Here is a 15533-nt window from a genome sequence, read left to right as displayed (position 1 = left end):
GGTTGAAGGCTGTTTAAAGCGCTATAGCTGCTTCGCTGGTTTTCTGTTACGATGCTGTGTAAGTCCGATAGCCAGGCAGGATAGTGTCTGTCTGTAGTTGGAGGATATTAAATAGTAAAGGATGTGGATTATTGCCCCGTGTAGCTCAGTTGGTAGAGCATGGCGCTTGCAACGCTAGGGTTGTGGGTTCGATTCCCACGGGGGGCCAGTATGAAAAATGTATGCACTCAATAACTGTAAGTCGCTCTGGATAAGAGCGTCTGCTAAATGACTAAAATGTCAATGTAAAATTATTAATGGATCCTGACAGCTCTACCACCTTACAGAAACCCCTCTCTATCCCTCCTTCACTCCCTTTCTCTCTACGTATCCCCCCTCAGAATTCATCTCTCGCTTGCTCTCTCTCTATGTCTGTGTCTCTCTCTCTCTTAGGGTCCTCTGTCTTTCAGGGTCATGTCAGGGGAGTAGAAAAGGACGTTGGTGTCATCGTCATCCTCGTCACTGAAGTCCCCCAGCTCAGCCTGTGTGTAGCGCACCGCCCCAGGATGGTACTCCCCGATACGTGTCCTGTCACACAGCCGAGACTGCAGCGCCAACTAGGATCACACACACAGAAACACATAGCACACATATTCACAGAGTTAACAGTCTCTCTCACACGCACACACATTTGGCAGAGCCGAGATGTATGCTGATTGTAGTGCCACAGGCAGTTGAGCCGCATGGTTAGAAAACTGATCAATATCACAGAGAGGGAGAGAGAGAGAGGGGGAGAGACAGGGAGAGAGTGCAAGCCACAGAGAGGGGGAGGATGAGAGTGAGAGAGAAAGCGTAACACAAAGGAGAGAGATATGAACAACAGATAGCAGAACAGAGGGAGATCGAGAATTAGACAAACAGAGAGAAAAATATAAATAAACAGAGCGAGAGATATGAACGACTGAGGATGAGATGGCATAATAGAAACAGAGAGACAGAGAGGGAGAGAGACAGAGAGGGAGAGAGAGACAGAGAGGGAGAGAGAGACAGAGAGGGAGAGAGACAGAGAGGAAGAGAGACAGAGAGGGAGAGAGACAGAGGGAGAGAGAGACAGAGAGGGAGAGAGAGACAGAGGGAGAGAGAGACAGAGAGGGAGAGAGAGACAGAGGGAGAGAGAGACAGAGGGAGAGAGACAGAGAGGGAGAGAGAGACGGAGAGGGAGAGAGACAGAGAGGGAGAGAGACAGAGAGGGAGAGAGACAGAGAGGGAGAGAGAGACAGAGAGGGAGAGAGAGACAGAGAGGGAGAGACACAGAGACTGAGAGGGAGAGAGACGGAGAGGGAGAGAGACTGCGGGAGAAAAAGTGGGAGGGCGGGAAAGAGGGGAGGGTGAGAGAGAGAGGGGGAGAGCGTGAAAGTGTGGATTTGCTGCGGAGGGGAATAATGTTTTGACGTTGTTACGGATACGCCACCCCCCCACCAATCTCACACCTGATGTGTGTGGGAGTCGCATGCCATGATGAATAACAACCGCCTGTTAGTCACGAAAGAGCACGCACATACACAAACGCACGCACAAACACATGCGCACACACACACAGAACTCCCAGTTGCTCAAACACAGACATAATCATGTCTATATCTCTGTTCCTCTCTCTCTCTGTGTCTCGGTCTCTTACAAACACACACAAACACACGCACACACACTCCGCAGATACACACATCTCCGCTGACATTTAGGTTGAAGGTCACATCTCTGACTCCTCTCTCTCTCTCTCTCTGAGTGTGCTCACTCTCCATTAAGAGCAACAGCAGGGTGTGTGTATGTGTCTGTAATTTCCCTCCTATCATGTGGTCTAATCATAAGCTTTCCTGCCCCCCAAACACCTCTCCTCTCTTGTTCAGCGAAATGGGCTGAGTAAATACAGCCACTCAGCAGTGTGTATGTGTGTGTTTGTGTTTGTGTGTGTGGAGTCGCACAGCACCAGACCTGGGTTCAAATAGTATTTAAATAGTATTACTTTCAAAGACATTTGGAAGGAAGTATTTACTCAGACCATTTCGCTGAACAAGAGAGAAGAGGTGTTTAGGGGGGCAGGAAAGCTTATGATTAGACCACAAGATGGGAGGGAGAAAGAGAGAAGTGTTCAGGTGAGGGTTGTACCTGTATGCCTGTAGGACTGAGCTGGCTCCAGGTGTCTCTGTCCAGGCCAAAGACGAATGCGTTGGCCAAGCCATGGAGAGGGGCTGAAAGGACATGGAGCAAGGTAAGAGAGAACACTGGATCCTGGGGGTAGAACGCATTATGGAGCCTGGAGAGGGGGAGAATGAGGGAGGGAGAGAAATGAAAAAAATTGTATTTACACATTATAGAGACGATGCACAGGGAGTTGAAGAGAGTGTGAATGAAGATGTATGTCAACAAACAAACAGGTACACACATGCAGTTCGCACACAAAAACAGAATACCAACAACATGTTCACAGCTTGATACTTCACAGTAAAGGAGACTAGAGGGAGAGACGGAGAGAGAGGCAGAGACAGAGACAGAGCAAGAGGGACAGAGAGAGAGAAGGACAACAAAGAAAGAGGGGCGATAGAGGGATGACACAGAGAAAGGGAGAGGAAAAGAGAGAGAGAGAGAGAGAGGGACGACACAGAAAGACAGAAAGATAGCACAATTAGACCCAACCAAATCATGAGAAAACCAAAAGATAATTACTTGACACATTGGAAAGAAATAACCAAAAAACAGAGCAAACTGGAATGCTATTTGGCCCTAAACAGAGAGTACACAGTGGCAGAACACCTGACCACCGTGACTGACCCAATATTAAGGAAATCTTTGACTATGTACAGACTCAGTGAGCATAGCCTTGCTATTGAGAGAGGCCGCCATAGGTAGACCTGGCTCTAAAGAGAAGACAGGCTATGTGCACACTGCCCACAAAATGAGATGGAAACTGAGCTGCACTTCCTAACCTCCTGCCAAACGTATGACCATATTAGAGACACATAGAGCACATTCGGAAAGTATTCAGACCTCTTGACTTTTTCCACATTTTGTTACGTTACAGCTTTATTCTAAAATTGATTAAAATGTTTTTTTCCCTCATCAATCTACACACAATACCCCATAATGACAAAGCAAAAACTGGTTACATTTTTTTCAAATAAACTGAAATATCACATTTACATAAGTATTCAGACCCTTTACTCAGTACTTTGTTGAAGCACCTTTGGCAGCGATTACAGCCTCGACTCTTCTTGGGTATGACGCTACAAGCTTGGCACACCTGTATTTGGGGAGTTTCTCCCATTCTTCTCTGCAGATCCTCTCAATTTCTGTCAGGTTGGATGGGGAGCGCCACTGCACAACTATTTTCAGGTCTCTCCAGAGATGTTCGATCTGGTTCAAGTCCGGGTTCTGGCTGGGCCACTCAAGGACATTCAGAGACTTGTCCCAAATCCACTCCTGCGTTGTCTTCGCTGTGTGCTTAGAGTCGTTGTCCTGTTGGAAGTTGAACCTTCGCCCCAGTTTGAGGTCCTGAGCGCTATGGAGCAGGTTTTCATCAAGGATCTCTCTGTACTTTGCTCCATTCATCTTTCCCTCGACACTGACTAGTGTCCCAGTTCCTGCCGCTGAAAAACATCCCCACAACATGATGCTGCCACCACCATGCTTCACTTAGGGATGTTGCCAGGTTTCCTCCAGACGTGACGCTTGGCATTCAGGCCAAAGAGTTCAATCTTGGTTTCATCAGACCAGAGAATCTTGTTTCTCATGGTCTGAGAGTCCTTTAGGTGCCTTTTGGCAAACTCGAAGCGTGCTGTCATGTGCCTTTTAATGAGGAGTGGCTTCCGTCTGGCCACTCTACCATAAAGGCCTGATTGGTGGAGTGCTGCATAGATGGTTGTCCTTCTGGAACGTTCGCCCATCTCCACAGAGGAACTCTGGAGTTCTGTCAGAGTGACCATCGGGTTCTTGGTCACATTCGTGACCAAGGCCCTTCTCCCCCGATTGCTCAGTTTGGCCGGGCGGCCAGCTCTAGGAAGAGTCTTGGTGTTTCCAAACTTCTTCCATTTAAGAATGATAGAGGCCACTGTGTTCTTGGGGACCTTCAATGCTGCAGAAATGTTTTGGTACCCTTCCCCAGATCTGTGCCTTGACACAATCCTGTCTCGGAGTTCTACGGACAATTCCTTCGACCTCATGGCTTGGTTTTTGCTCTGACATGCAGTCAACTGTGGGACCTTATATAGACAGGTTTGTGCCTTTGCAAATCATGTCCAATCAATCGCATTTACCACAGGTGGACTCCAATCAAGTTGTAGAAACATCTCAAGGATGATCAATGGAAACAGGATGCACCTGAGCTCAATTTCTAGTCTCATAGCAAAGGGTCTGAATAATTATGTAAATAAGGTGTCTGTTTTTTATTTTTAATACATTTGCAAAAATGTCTAAAAACATGTTTTCGCTTTGTCATTATGGGGTATCATGTGTAGATTGATGAGGAAAAACATTTATTTAATCCATTTTAGAATAAGGCTATAACGTTTTTAAAAATGTAGAAAAAGTGAAGGGGTCTGAATACTTTCCGAATGCACTGTATTTCCCTAAGATTACACAGACCCACAAAGAATTTGAAAACAAATCCAATTTTGATAAACTTCCATATCTATTAGGTGAAATACCACAGTGTGCCATCAAAGCAGCAAGATTTGTGACCTGTTGCCACAAGAAAAGGGCAACCAGTAAAGAACAAAAACCATTGTAAATACAACCCATATATGTTTATTCATTTTCCCTTTTGTACTTTAACTATTTGTACATCGTTACAACACTGTACATAGCCATAATATGACATATGAGATGTCTCTAATCCTGTTGTTTAATGTTTCCTGTTCATTTTTTGTATTGTTTATTATCTATTTCACTTGCTTTGGCAATGTAAACATATGTTTCCCATACCAATAAAGCCCTTTGAATTGATAGAGAGCAAGGGGGACAACAGACAGAGAGAGGGACGACACACAGAGAGAGAGAGAGAGAGAGAGAGAGAGAGAGAGAGAGAGAGAGAGAGAGAGAGAGAGAGAGAGACGAAACAGAGAGAGAGGGTGCTTTATATCAGCGTTTAAGAGCCCATTAGGCAGTGGGAGATGGCAGGCTTACACATTCTTGGCTGCAGCCCTGACAGCACGCAGCACTTTACAAGGACAGCGCTCAACTTCCTCTCTCTCCATCCCTTTCTACACACATCTCTCTCTGCCTTTCTCTCTGCCTCCCTAACTTTCTTCACATCTCTCTCTCCGCCCTCTACCTCCCTCTCGCTCTCTTTTCACTTCTCTTTTCCTCACACACTCGTCCATATGCTCTTCCTCTCGGCTCTACCTTCTCTCTGTATCGATCTCGATTAGTTTGTTTCCATCCTCATTCTCTGTCCATGCTGGCCATCTTCCGCTTTCCTCACTACCTCTTCATCTTCCTCTCTTTCCATCCTATTTCCTTTTACTCCCACTCAGCAAGAAGGGCTTCTTCAGCTTGTAGAGGGTCTGCTTCCCTCCTTTCCTATTTATCGCTCCCCCTCTCCCCCCACACTCTTCCCATCCATCTCCACCTCTGTCACTGTCTTTCCATTCATCTTGCTTCCCTTATTTACATTTTACATTTACATTTTAGTCATTTGGCAGACGCTCTTATCCAGAGCGACTTACAGTTAGTGAGTGCATACATTTTCATACTGGCCCCCCGTGGGAAACGAACCCACAACCCTGGCATTGCAAGCGCCATGCTCTACCAACTGAGCTACAGGGGATCCTAGGGATTATAGGGATTTCCCCTTTCTTATCCCTCTTTCTATCTTTGCCCCACTATCTCTCCCTCAGTTTTTTCAAATACGCTCCATCTCTACCTCACGGTTTGTCCTCTTCACCTCCATCTCCCTATATCAGCCCTTCTCTGATCTAATGTAATCCTACAGTATAGGACCTGTCTAGGGCTGTACCCGACTAAAACAAATCTTGGTCAACGTGAGTGGTCTGTTCTTTAGATCAATTGATTGGTTGAAATGTTAAAACGTGTTTCTTTTCATATATAGACACACCCTATGTTTGAATAAAATCAATTATATGTAGGCTACTTTGCCTGATGCTTTAAGCACTGCAATTAAACACAAATTACTAAAGAAGGGAGCCAGAGATCAATATAGCCTAACCAGTAGAACAAAACCTGTTCCCGACCCAACTCTCCTACTCCCGCTGCCCGCTGCTGCTGGCCTTCACAGATTCTGCTATTATGCTCCTGAAGTTGCTGGTAATAGGCTACACCAGCGGACGGCAACCTTTTCCAGTTGGAGTGCCAAGTTATCGTACCATTTATTTCTACTGATCTGCGTGCCAGTTAAGATTTTCATATTCATGTTCGTGGAACAGTTTCATTTAATATATAATAAAGTAATATCTCAAAATCAATGTTATGTGGTTAATCAATATTCTATCTAAATGAAAATGATACAAATCTAAAAGTAACTTCCATTGCCATTGCCAATATGTAAAAATAGCCTACATAAAGCCAACAAATAAAAGCATTGCAGCCCGCAGGTGGAAAATATCCTGATAAATAACCTATAAATCACATTGGCTATGCATGGCCTGTCTGCAAGGAACTTGAAACATTGTATCAACTATTAACTTGGGTCCAACCTGAAGCTCAAGCTAGCAAACTTGCAACATTGTATAAAATATTCTGGGCCCTCAGTTTCCCATGCCAGTGAGCTCCGGACAGACAGACACAGCTGTAGGCTATTTTGCACAAGGGATAAGAAGTAATCAGGTAGGCCTTTTTTTTGACACCGGATCAGAGCATTACATTTTTTCCTCTTTCATGCTGAGAGAGCTGGAAAGATTTTTCAAATGGGCTACATTGAGGAACTAATGTCATTCTCAATGAATGTAAAAACAGACTTTGTTTACTTGCTTTTTGAAGCGAAGAAAAAAATACTTTGAGAAGCTCCACAGTGATGGTGAGTTGAGACAATCAGAAATAGTATCAGATCCCCAAATGGGCATATTTATAAGCCTATATTTGCACGCAGGCCAGGTAGCCTAGGCCTAGTTCTAAGCGTAATCAGGTGCATGTCCTTACTCAAGATTGATAGGAGTGCTCCAAACAAAAGACAATGAATAAATTGACAACTCCTAAATGGAATGAAATTGTGTCGACCAGGTTGTGCGCTCTGCAAACAACGTGTCTACAATGACAACGGTAATAATAATATATTGAATGCATTAACAGAAATTACCGTAACCAAACATTAATTATGGTAATTAACGGTAAATGTACTATTTGTGATACTGGTGTGCCATCCCTGCGGCCTCCGCAATGGATTACTCCACTAAGACAGGCATGAATCAGACAGGTGGCTCATGTGCCATAAATTTTTTTTATATATTTGCCACTGCTCGACAAAAAAAAAAATCAGGTCGACCAACAGCCTATGGACCAAACAATCGACCAGTCGACAAAATGGGGTCATCCCTAGACCTGTCCTTCCATAATTTTTGCTTCGTCTCTTACCATCTCTCCCTGTCTATCCACCCCCTGTACCATGTAGCATGTAGCCTGTAGCATAGGGCCTGCAGCCAGACTAGGAGCTCCACAAGGCCTCTTCTCCAAGTCATTATTTTCTCTGGGCCAGCCCTGAGCACATGTATTGCCAGCTGCATGCTCCTTAACGGTTAACCCTGTTCTGACGGGGGTTAGCGGACCGCTAATATGTTTAATTGATCTACTACTACTTCAGAGTTAAAATCAGTTTATTCGGTTAGCTCAGTGTTAGCATTTGGCTAGATGTTTTCAGGTTAGGTTCTCTCTGGTTCTCTGTATTAGCTGTTTTGCTCTCTGTTGTCCAGATTAGCTGTAAAATCTGTATTAGCTGTTTGGCTAGATGTTGTGCTATTACCTCAGTGCTATTACCTCTGTATGTTTGCTCTGTATTAGCTGTTTGGCTAGCTGTTTTCTGATTTAGCCGTACGTTCTATATTACCTTTTTGACTAGCTGTTTCCTGGTTTAGCCGTATGCTCTGTGTTAGATGTTCGGCTAGCATTTTGCCATTAGCTCTGTGTACGTTTTTTCTCTCGCAGTTCTCTATGTTAGCTGTTTGGCTAGCTGTTATCTGGTTTAGCCTTTAGCTCGGTGTTGGTTGTTTGGCTAGCTGTTTCCTAGTTTAGCCGTACGCTCTTTATTCGCTTTTTGGCTAGCCGTTTCCTGGTTTAACCGTACACTCTGTATTAGCTTTTTGGCTAGCTGTTTCCTGGGTTCGGCATTAGCTCTGTATTACCTGTTTGGTTAGTTGTTTCCTGGGTTAACCATTAGCTCTGTATCTCTGAGGACCAGCTGCTGCTCACATTTAGCTTCACTTCCCATTAAAGGTGAAATAAATCAGGAGTCCACACACAGCCATCCCTGGAGCGAAGACACGCACACACGCACGCACACACGCACACACAATACTTAGGGGTAAAGAGGGCAAAAGGAGGGCAAGAGAGGAATGTGTGTCTCTGTGTGTGTGTCTTTCTCTGTGTGTGTGTGTGTGTGTAGCAGAGGGGGGCCTCGTTCAGGTCATCTGTAAATCAGAGAAGGGTGACCTCAGTGGTCGGATGAGACACAGAAAGAGAAGATACGGTGACATGGTGTGTGTAAATGTGTGTGTAGTGGGGGGCTATTTCTGGCGTCTCATTTCCCCCCGCCGCCACCCAGAAACGCGATCGGCATCCAGGAAACGAGAGCTGGCAGCCTGCAATCATCCGCCTGCCACACATACACACACACATACACTGAACCTCGCAGTACCGAGCAACATGCGCCATGGCAACAGAGCATACGCAATTAGAGGAAAATAGCCATTCCCTTCAGCATCAGCAGGAGAGCGCGAGGGGAGGGGGGCTTGGTGGTCTGGTGGACCCTTTCGGAAAAAACACAACAATTTCACGTGAACACGTGATTTAATGTTAAATGAATGTGAAATAAATGTGATAACATGGGACTACACATGTGACAACATTTGAGCAAGTGAAAACCTAGGTGTCAAATGTCATTTAGAATATTTTACTTTGAAAGGCATAATTTACATTAATTCAATTTAAACAGTCATGGTCCCCTGCAGGTTTTGTCTAGTTCTCGGTTTGTTCCATCGACGACTCCAGGGATATTTTTAGGACGTTCTTAGAACGTTATGTCATGGTCCCCTGGAGATTTGTCTAGTTGCGGTGAAAATACGGTAAATTTACAACTAGTTACTGTATTTTTACAGCTAAATTCAGGTCTTAATGTTAAAGGACAGTATGCTGCTGTATGCTGATTACTTGAGACTCAACCTCACTTGAGATTTTAACTCATAACCTCTTGGTTGCTAGCTACCTGAAGTTCCTGCTGCGCCACCAGGTCTGTGGATGTAATGGAGATTGGCAAGATTACATTTCTGCACTTTGCCAAAAGTTGCAGTAAAAATAAAGTAAATACATACAACTTGAAGGTATTATTTCTATAAAATTACAGTATGCTGCTGTATTCTGATTTCAATTACAGTAAAATCTTGTTCTGTGACCATAATTGGCACTTTGCTAAAAGCTGCCCAGAATCAAGTAAATAATTCTCAAATTATCACCACCAATGTAATATCAACGTAAAACTAGCAGTGCTCAAGGACACTTGACGTAGAGTTTACATTATTCCTTTGGGTATCTGAAGTTGCAACCGCTTGGTTGGGACTGCATCAATGTTTCTGCAGAGACACCAGGTTCATACTAATTGCATGGAACATATACTAACACACTCAAAAAATAAGGGTATGGGTAGGGAACACTATAGTGTTGTTACTTGGGGTACAAAAGGGTAGAAGGTACACTTCACAGGTACACATATGAACTCACATGGTATAGTTTGGTACCTTGTAAATCTAATGGGAATTTTTTCTACCCAATATTTTGAATATAAAGTTCGAACATCACTGCGCTATGATAGGTGGGGGCAATGTACTGGTGTGATCATTAGCATTTTTGCGGACGTGGTCAAATATATGTGTATTTGTGACAACCGTCAGTGGAAGTGTTGTAGCAGTTTAAGTGTTTGACGGCTATGCCGATGCAAATAGAGCCCCTCCTTTGACACGGTCTGTTCTGCAAACTTTGTAAGAGAATGTGTCAGTAATGAGCTGCACTGTGAAGAGGTTATTGTGCATTTTGCAGTAAATGAATGGCAACTTGTTGCCAGAAGATGCTGCGAATTTTAATTTCTTAACTGAAAGCTACTTGTCAGTAAGTTATTGATAAAACTCACAATAACTTAGCAGCAAAACGTTGCCAGTAACCTACAGGACACTGACTCTTCTGTTGACAACATGCACATCACTTGCTGATTGGCAGCCTTCTGTAACTGTGGCAGCCTATCAGAAGATTGCAGGCATGGCTTATTCGAGGCATGGCTTTCAGCTAGCTCTTTTTGGTCTCCCATACAGTGAGGGAAAAAAGTATTTGATCCCCTGCTGATTTTGTACGTTTGCCCACGGACAAACACATGATCAGTCTATAATTTTAATGGTAGGTTTATTTGAACAGTGAGAGACAGAATAACAACAAAATAAATCCAGAAAAACGCATGTTGAAAATGTTATGAATTGATTTGCATTTTAATGAGGGAAATAAGTATTTGACCCCTCTGCAAAACATGACTTAGTACTTGGTGGCAAAACCCTTGTTGGCAATCACAGAGGTCAGACGTTTCTTGTAGTTGGCCACCAGGTTTGCACACATCTCAGGAGGGATTTTGTCCCACTCCTCTTTGCAGATCTTCTCCAAGTCATTAATGTTTCGAGGCTGATGTTTGGCAACTCGAACCTTCAGCTCCCTCCACAGATGTTCTATGGGATTAAGGTCTGGAGACTGGCTAGGCCACTCCAGGACCTTAATGTGCTACTTCTTGAGCCACTCCTTTGTTGCCTTGGCCGTGTGTTTTGGGTCATTGTCATGCTGGAATACCCATCCACGACCCATTTTCAATGCCCTGGCTGAGGGAAGGAGGTTCACACCCAAGATTTGACGGTACATGGCCCTGTCCATTGTCCCTTTGATGCGGTGAAGTTGTCCTGTCCCCTTAGCAGAAAAACACCCCCAAAGCATAATGTTTCCACCTCCATGTTTGACGGTGGGGATGGTGTTCTTGGGGTCATAGGCAGCATTCCTCCTCCTCCAAACACGGCAAGTTGAGTTGATGCCAAAGAGCTCCATTTTGGTCTCATCTGACCACAACACTTTCACCCAGTTCTCCTCTGAATCATTCAGATGTTCATTGGCAAACTTCAGACGGGCATATGCTTTCTTGAGCAGGGGGACCTTACGGGCGCTGCAGGATTTCAGTCCTTCACGGCGTAGTGCGTTACCAATTGTTTTCTTGGTGACTATGGTCCCAGCTGCCTTGAGATCATTGACAAAATCCTCCCGTGTAGTTCTGGGCTGATTCCTCACCGTTCTCATGATCATTGCAACTCCACGAGGTGAGATCTTGCATGGATCCCCAGGCTGAGGGAGATTGACAGTTCTTTTGTGTTTCTTCCATTTGCGAATAATTGCACCAACTGTTGTCACCTTCTCACCAAGCTGCTTGGCGATGGTCTTGTAGCCCATTCCTGCCTTGTGTAGGTCTACAATATTTTCCCTGACATCCTTGGAGAGCTCTTTGGTCTTGGCCATGGTGGAGAGTTTGGAATCTGATTGATTGATTGCTTCTGTGGACAGGTGTCTTTTATACAGGTAACGAGCTGAGATTAGGAGCACTACCTTTAAGAGTGTGCTCCTAATCTCAGCTCGTTACCTGTATAAAAGACACCTGGGAGCCAGAAATCTTTCTGATTGAGAGGGGGTCAAATACTTATTTCCCTCATTAAAATGCAAATCAATTTATAACATTTCTGACATGCGTTTTTCTGGATTTTGTTGTTGTTATTCTGTCTCTCACTGTTCAAATAAACCTACCATTAAAATTATAGACTGATCATTTCTTTGTCAGTGGGCAAACGTACAAAATCAGCAGGGGATCAAATACTTTTTTCCCTCACTGTAAGAGTGAATGTCATCCCAGTTAATGTGCTCTGTTCATAAACATTAAGCTTGTACATTGTCAGTTCTGCAGCCTTGTTAAAGGCTGACATAAGTGCATGTGATACCAAACAACCATTTGATATTTAATGTATAGCTAGTCCCCATGTAATTGTAATCCTCACTTTCCATCCGGACCATCAGGTCTGTGAGTGTGATGGATTAGCTACAGTAAGTTATTGTGAATTTTACAATAACCCACTTGTAAGTAGTTGACAGTAAGCTATTGAAAATTAAACATGAACTTCCTGTTAACCAGCTGCTGTTAAGCTACTGGAAAATGTAACCTCTTAACAGTGCAGCTTTTCATTGTCACAAGTTATTTCAAAGATTGCAGAACTGACAATGTCAAAAGAGGTGCTCAGCCATCAACATAACAATAAAACCACTTAAACTGGTACAACATTTTCACTGACTGTTGGCACAAATACAACATATTTTATACCATACATGCTAATGATCCCCGCCAGCACATTGCTCCCACCAACATTTCAAAGCGCAGTAATGATTGTACCTAATGCTGCGTTCCATAACCAAGTGGGAATTTACCACATACAACTGGGAAAAATCCACTTGAACGCCCCTCCAATTGGTAATTACCAGTGGGAAACACGTCTATCATCCCTGAGCTCCGACTTCTCCCACATGCTGACCTCTTGACATCACCTACTAAGGAAATGACCTCGATACCAGCATTTTCGGCAGTTAAATGTAACGAAACATTTGTGATGGAAATGTTTATCATGTGAAGAGACAGCCTTGAAAATGTTAATCTTGTCTTAGTGTCATAAATAATCCTTGGTTCCTGCCTGTGCTTGGTAAAGATATGAGGGGGGGTGACATGACCTCCTCCTTAGGACCATCTGGCAGAACGCCCAGAATATGTTCTATAAGTTAAGATAGGAGATGGTGCCAGATACATGCCGGAACCAACCCTATGAACTATGCCTATGTAACGTGTCTGTAACCAGTATATAAGGATCTAACGGGACTGCTCCTGATCGACATGTGTGCATTGAGTTGGTTGGAACCTCTCCAGCGCGCTGATAATAAACAATGATTCAATTAAGATTGACTTTGAGTGTCCCTGTGTAGAATTTCCACGACACATTATCTATAAAAAAGCAATCTATTAAGGGTGTAATCATTAGTCCAACAGATGGCGAAAAACATGGCGGACTGAAGATGGTGGTGTAGAATGCCTCGTGAATGCCTTGTTAAAAACATTAGAAATTAATGTCCCTAAAACTGCCCAAATAATAGTACTTTTACGCTGATCTGCTCACTCGTGGGCAACAACATCCAAACTGGATAATAACTCAAAACAACTTGTAAGGCTAGATAATTTTATGGACAAACACCACCAATGCAGTCAAAACAAAAACATGACAGAGAGTAAACATGGAAAGAATGGAGAACCAAACTCTAAAAGAAAACTAAGAGACTCTTCGACTGACACAAATGACCTATTTTCACCACACTGTACGGTAAGAATGGAAACCTGTCACGCCCTAACCTATAGAACTCTAGTTTGTTGAGTCAGGGTGTGGAAATCTATGCTAGAAATTCTGTTTATGTTCTAGTTTTCTATTTCTATGTCTGGCCGGGTATGATTCCCAATCAGAGGCAGCTGTCGCTCGTTGTCTCTGATTGGGGATCATACTTAGGTAGCCCATTGCCTACTGTGGGATCTTGTTCCTGTTAGGCTGGTATGTGTATAGCCCTTTGGACTTCACCTTACGTTGTTTTCTTGTTTTGTTGTATGTTTATTTGAGTTAATAAACATGTACGCTTCTCACGCTGCACCTTGGTCCGACCCGTCTCTCAACGTTTGTGACAGAAGATCCCACCAAACGAGGACCAAGCAGCGTGGCCAGGAGCAGACATCCTGGACATGGGAGGAGATCCTGGATGGTAAGGGATCTTGGACAATGGGAGGAGATCCAGGCTGGGATGGATCGCCGTCCTTGGGAACAGACAGAGGAAGCCCGGGTAAGAGAGGAGCAACGGCGACACCGACGGCGCCGGCCGAAGAGGAAGCCCGAGAAGCAGCCCCAATATATTTTTTTTGGGGGGGCTCACGGGGTGGACGACGAGGCAGCAGGAGGCCGTGAAAGGGCTGACTGGAGAGGAGGAGGCCGCTATTCGCTCCTCGCACCAAACCAGTGGTGCGTGTTCCCAGTTCGGTCCGGCCCGTTCCTGCTCCTCGCACCAGACCAGTGGTGCGTGTCTCCAGTCCGGCCCAGCCCGTTCCTGCTCCGCGCACCAGACCAATGGTGCGTGTCCCCAGTCCGGCCCGGCCCGTTCCTGCTCCGCGCACCAGACCAGTGGTGCGTGTCCCCAGTCCGGCCAGGCCCGTTCCTGCTCCTCGCACCAGACCAGTGGTGCGTGTCCCCAACGGTGCCTGTCCCCAACGGTGCCTGGTCCAGCTCCGGTCAGCGGCTCCACTCCGGAGCCAGAGCAGTCCGCTCCACCGGTGCTCAGTCCAGCTCCGGTCAGCGTTTCCACTCCAGAGCCAGAGCTGTCCGCTCCACCGGTGCCCAATCCAGCTCCGGTCAGCGGCCCCACTCCGGAGCCAGAGTAGTCCGCTCCACCGGTTTCCAGTCCAGCTCTGGTCAGCGGTTCCACTCTGGAGCCAGAGCAGTCCGCGCCACCGGGGTCCAGTTCAGCTCCGGTCAGCGGCTCCACTTCAGACCCAGAAGTCAGCCCCTCTCCAGGGTCTTGGGCCTCCCACACCAGGGTCCAGACAGGGCTTGGTGTATCGCGGGAGGATTGCCGATCCAGGCCCAGAAGTCAGCCCATCTCCAGGTTTGGGGTCTTCCACACCAGGGTCCAGACAGGGCTTGGTGCATCGTGGGAGGAAGGAGAGGGGAAGCATCGCGCCGAGGTCCAGACCAGGGGCGCAACGGGGAGGCAGAGAGGGAGAGGTCGTCACGCCCGGAGCCGGATCTGCCTCCGAGGCTGAAAGCCCACCCGGACCCTCCCCTGTCATGTCAGGTTTGTGCGGCCGGAGTCCACACCTTTGGGGGGGGAGGGGTACTGTCACACCCTGACCTATATAACTCTAGTTTGTTGAGTCAGGGTGTGGAAATCTATGCTAGAAATTCTATGTTTATGTTCTAGTTGTTCTATTTCTATGTCTGGCCGGGTATGATTCCCAATCAGAGGCAGCGGTCGCTCGTTGTCTCTGATTGGGGATCATACTTAGGTAGCACATTGCCTACTGTGTATTGTGGGATCTTGTTCCTGTTAGACTGGTATGTGTATAGCCCTTTGGACTTCACGTTATGTTGTTTTGTAGTTTTGTTGTATGTTTATTTGAGTTAATAAACATGTACGCTTTTCACGCTGCACCTTGGTCCGACCCGTCTCTCAACGTTCGTGACAAAACCGAACTGCTA

General features: G+C 45.5%; 1 protein-coding gene across 4 annotated transcripts in view; it reads right to left on the bottom strand.

Moving 5' to 3' along the window:
* Positions 1-215: 215 nt before the first annotated feature.
* si:dkey-100n23.5 (cyclic AMP receptor-like protein A) overlaps positions 216-15533 on the bottom strand; it is a 95443-nt gene continuing 80125 nt past the window's right edge. For 3 of the 4 annotated variants that reach the window (XM_041883161.2, XM_041883160.2, XM_041883162.2), the window contains exons 12-13: positions 2143-2290; positions 216-596 (exon numbers count right to left, since the gene is read on the bottom strand). In XM_041883161.2, coding sequence (XP_041739095.1) covers positions 429-596; positions 2143-2290 — 316 coding nt within the window. In that variant the 3' untranslated portion in view covers positions 216-428. The remainder of the gene's footprint in view (positions 597-2142; positions 2291-15533) is intronic. The other variant, XM_041883163.2, reaches the window with a different exon arrangement.

Source organism: Coregonus clupeaformis, chromosome 40 (genome assembly GCF_020615455.1).
Source record: "Coregonus clupeaformis isolate EN_2021a chromosome 40, ASM2061545v1, whole genome shotgun sequence".
Lineage (NCBI taxonomy): Eukaryota > Metazoa > Chordata > Actinopteri > Salmoniformes > Salmonidae > Coregonus > Coregonus clupeaformis.
This window is presented reverse-complemented; position numbering and strand designations above follow the sequence as displayed.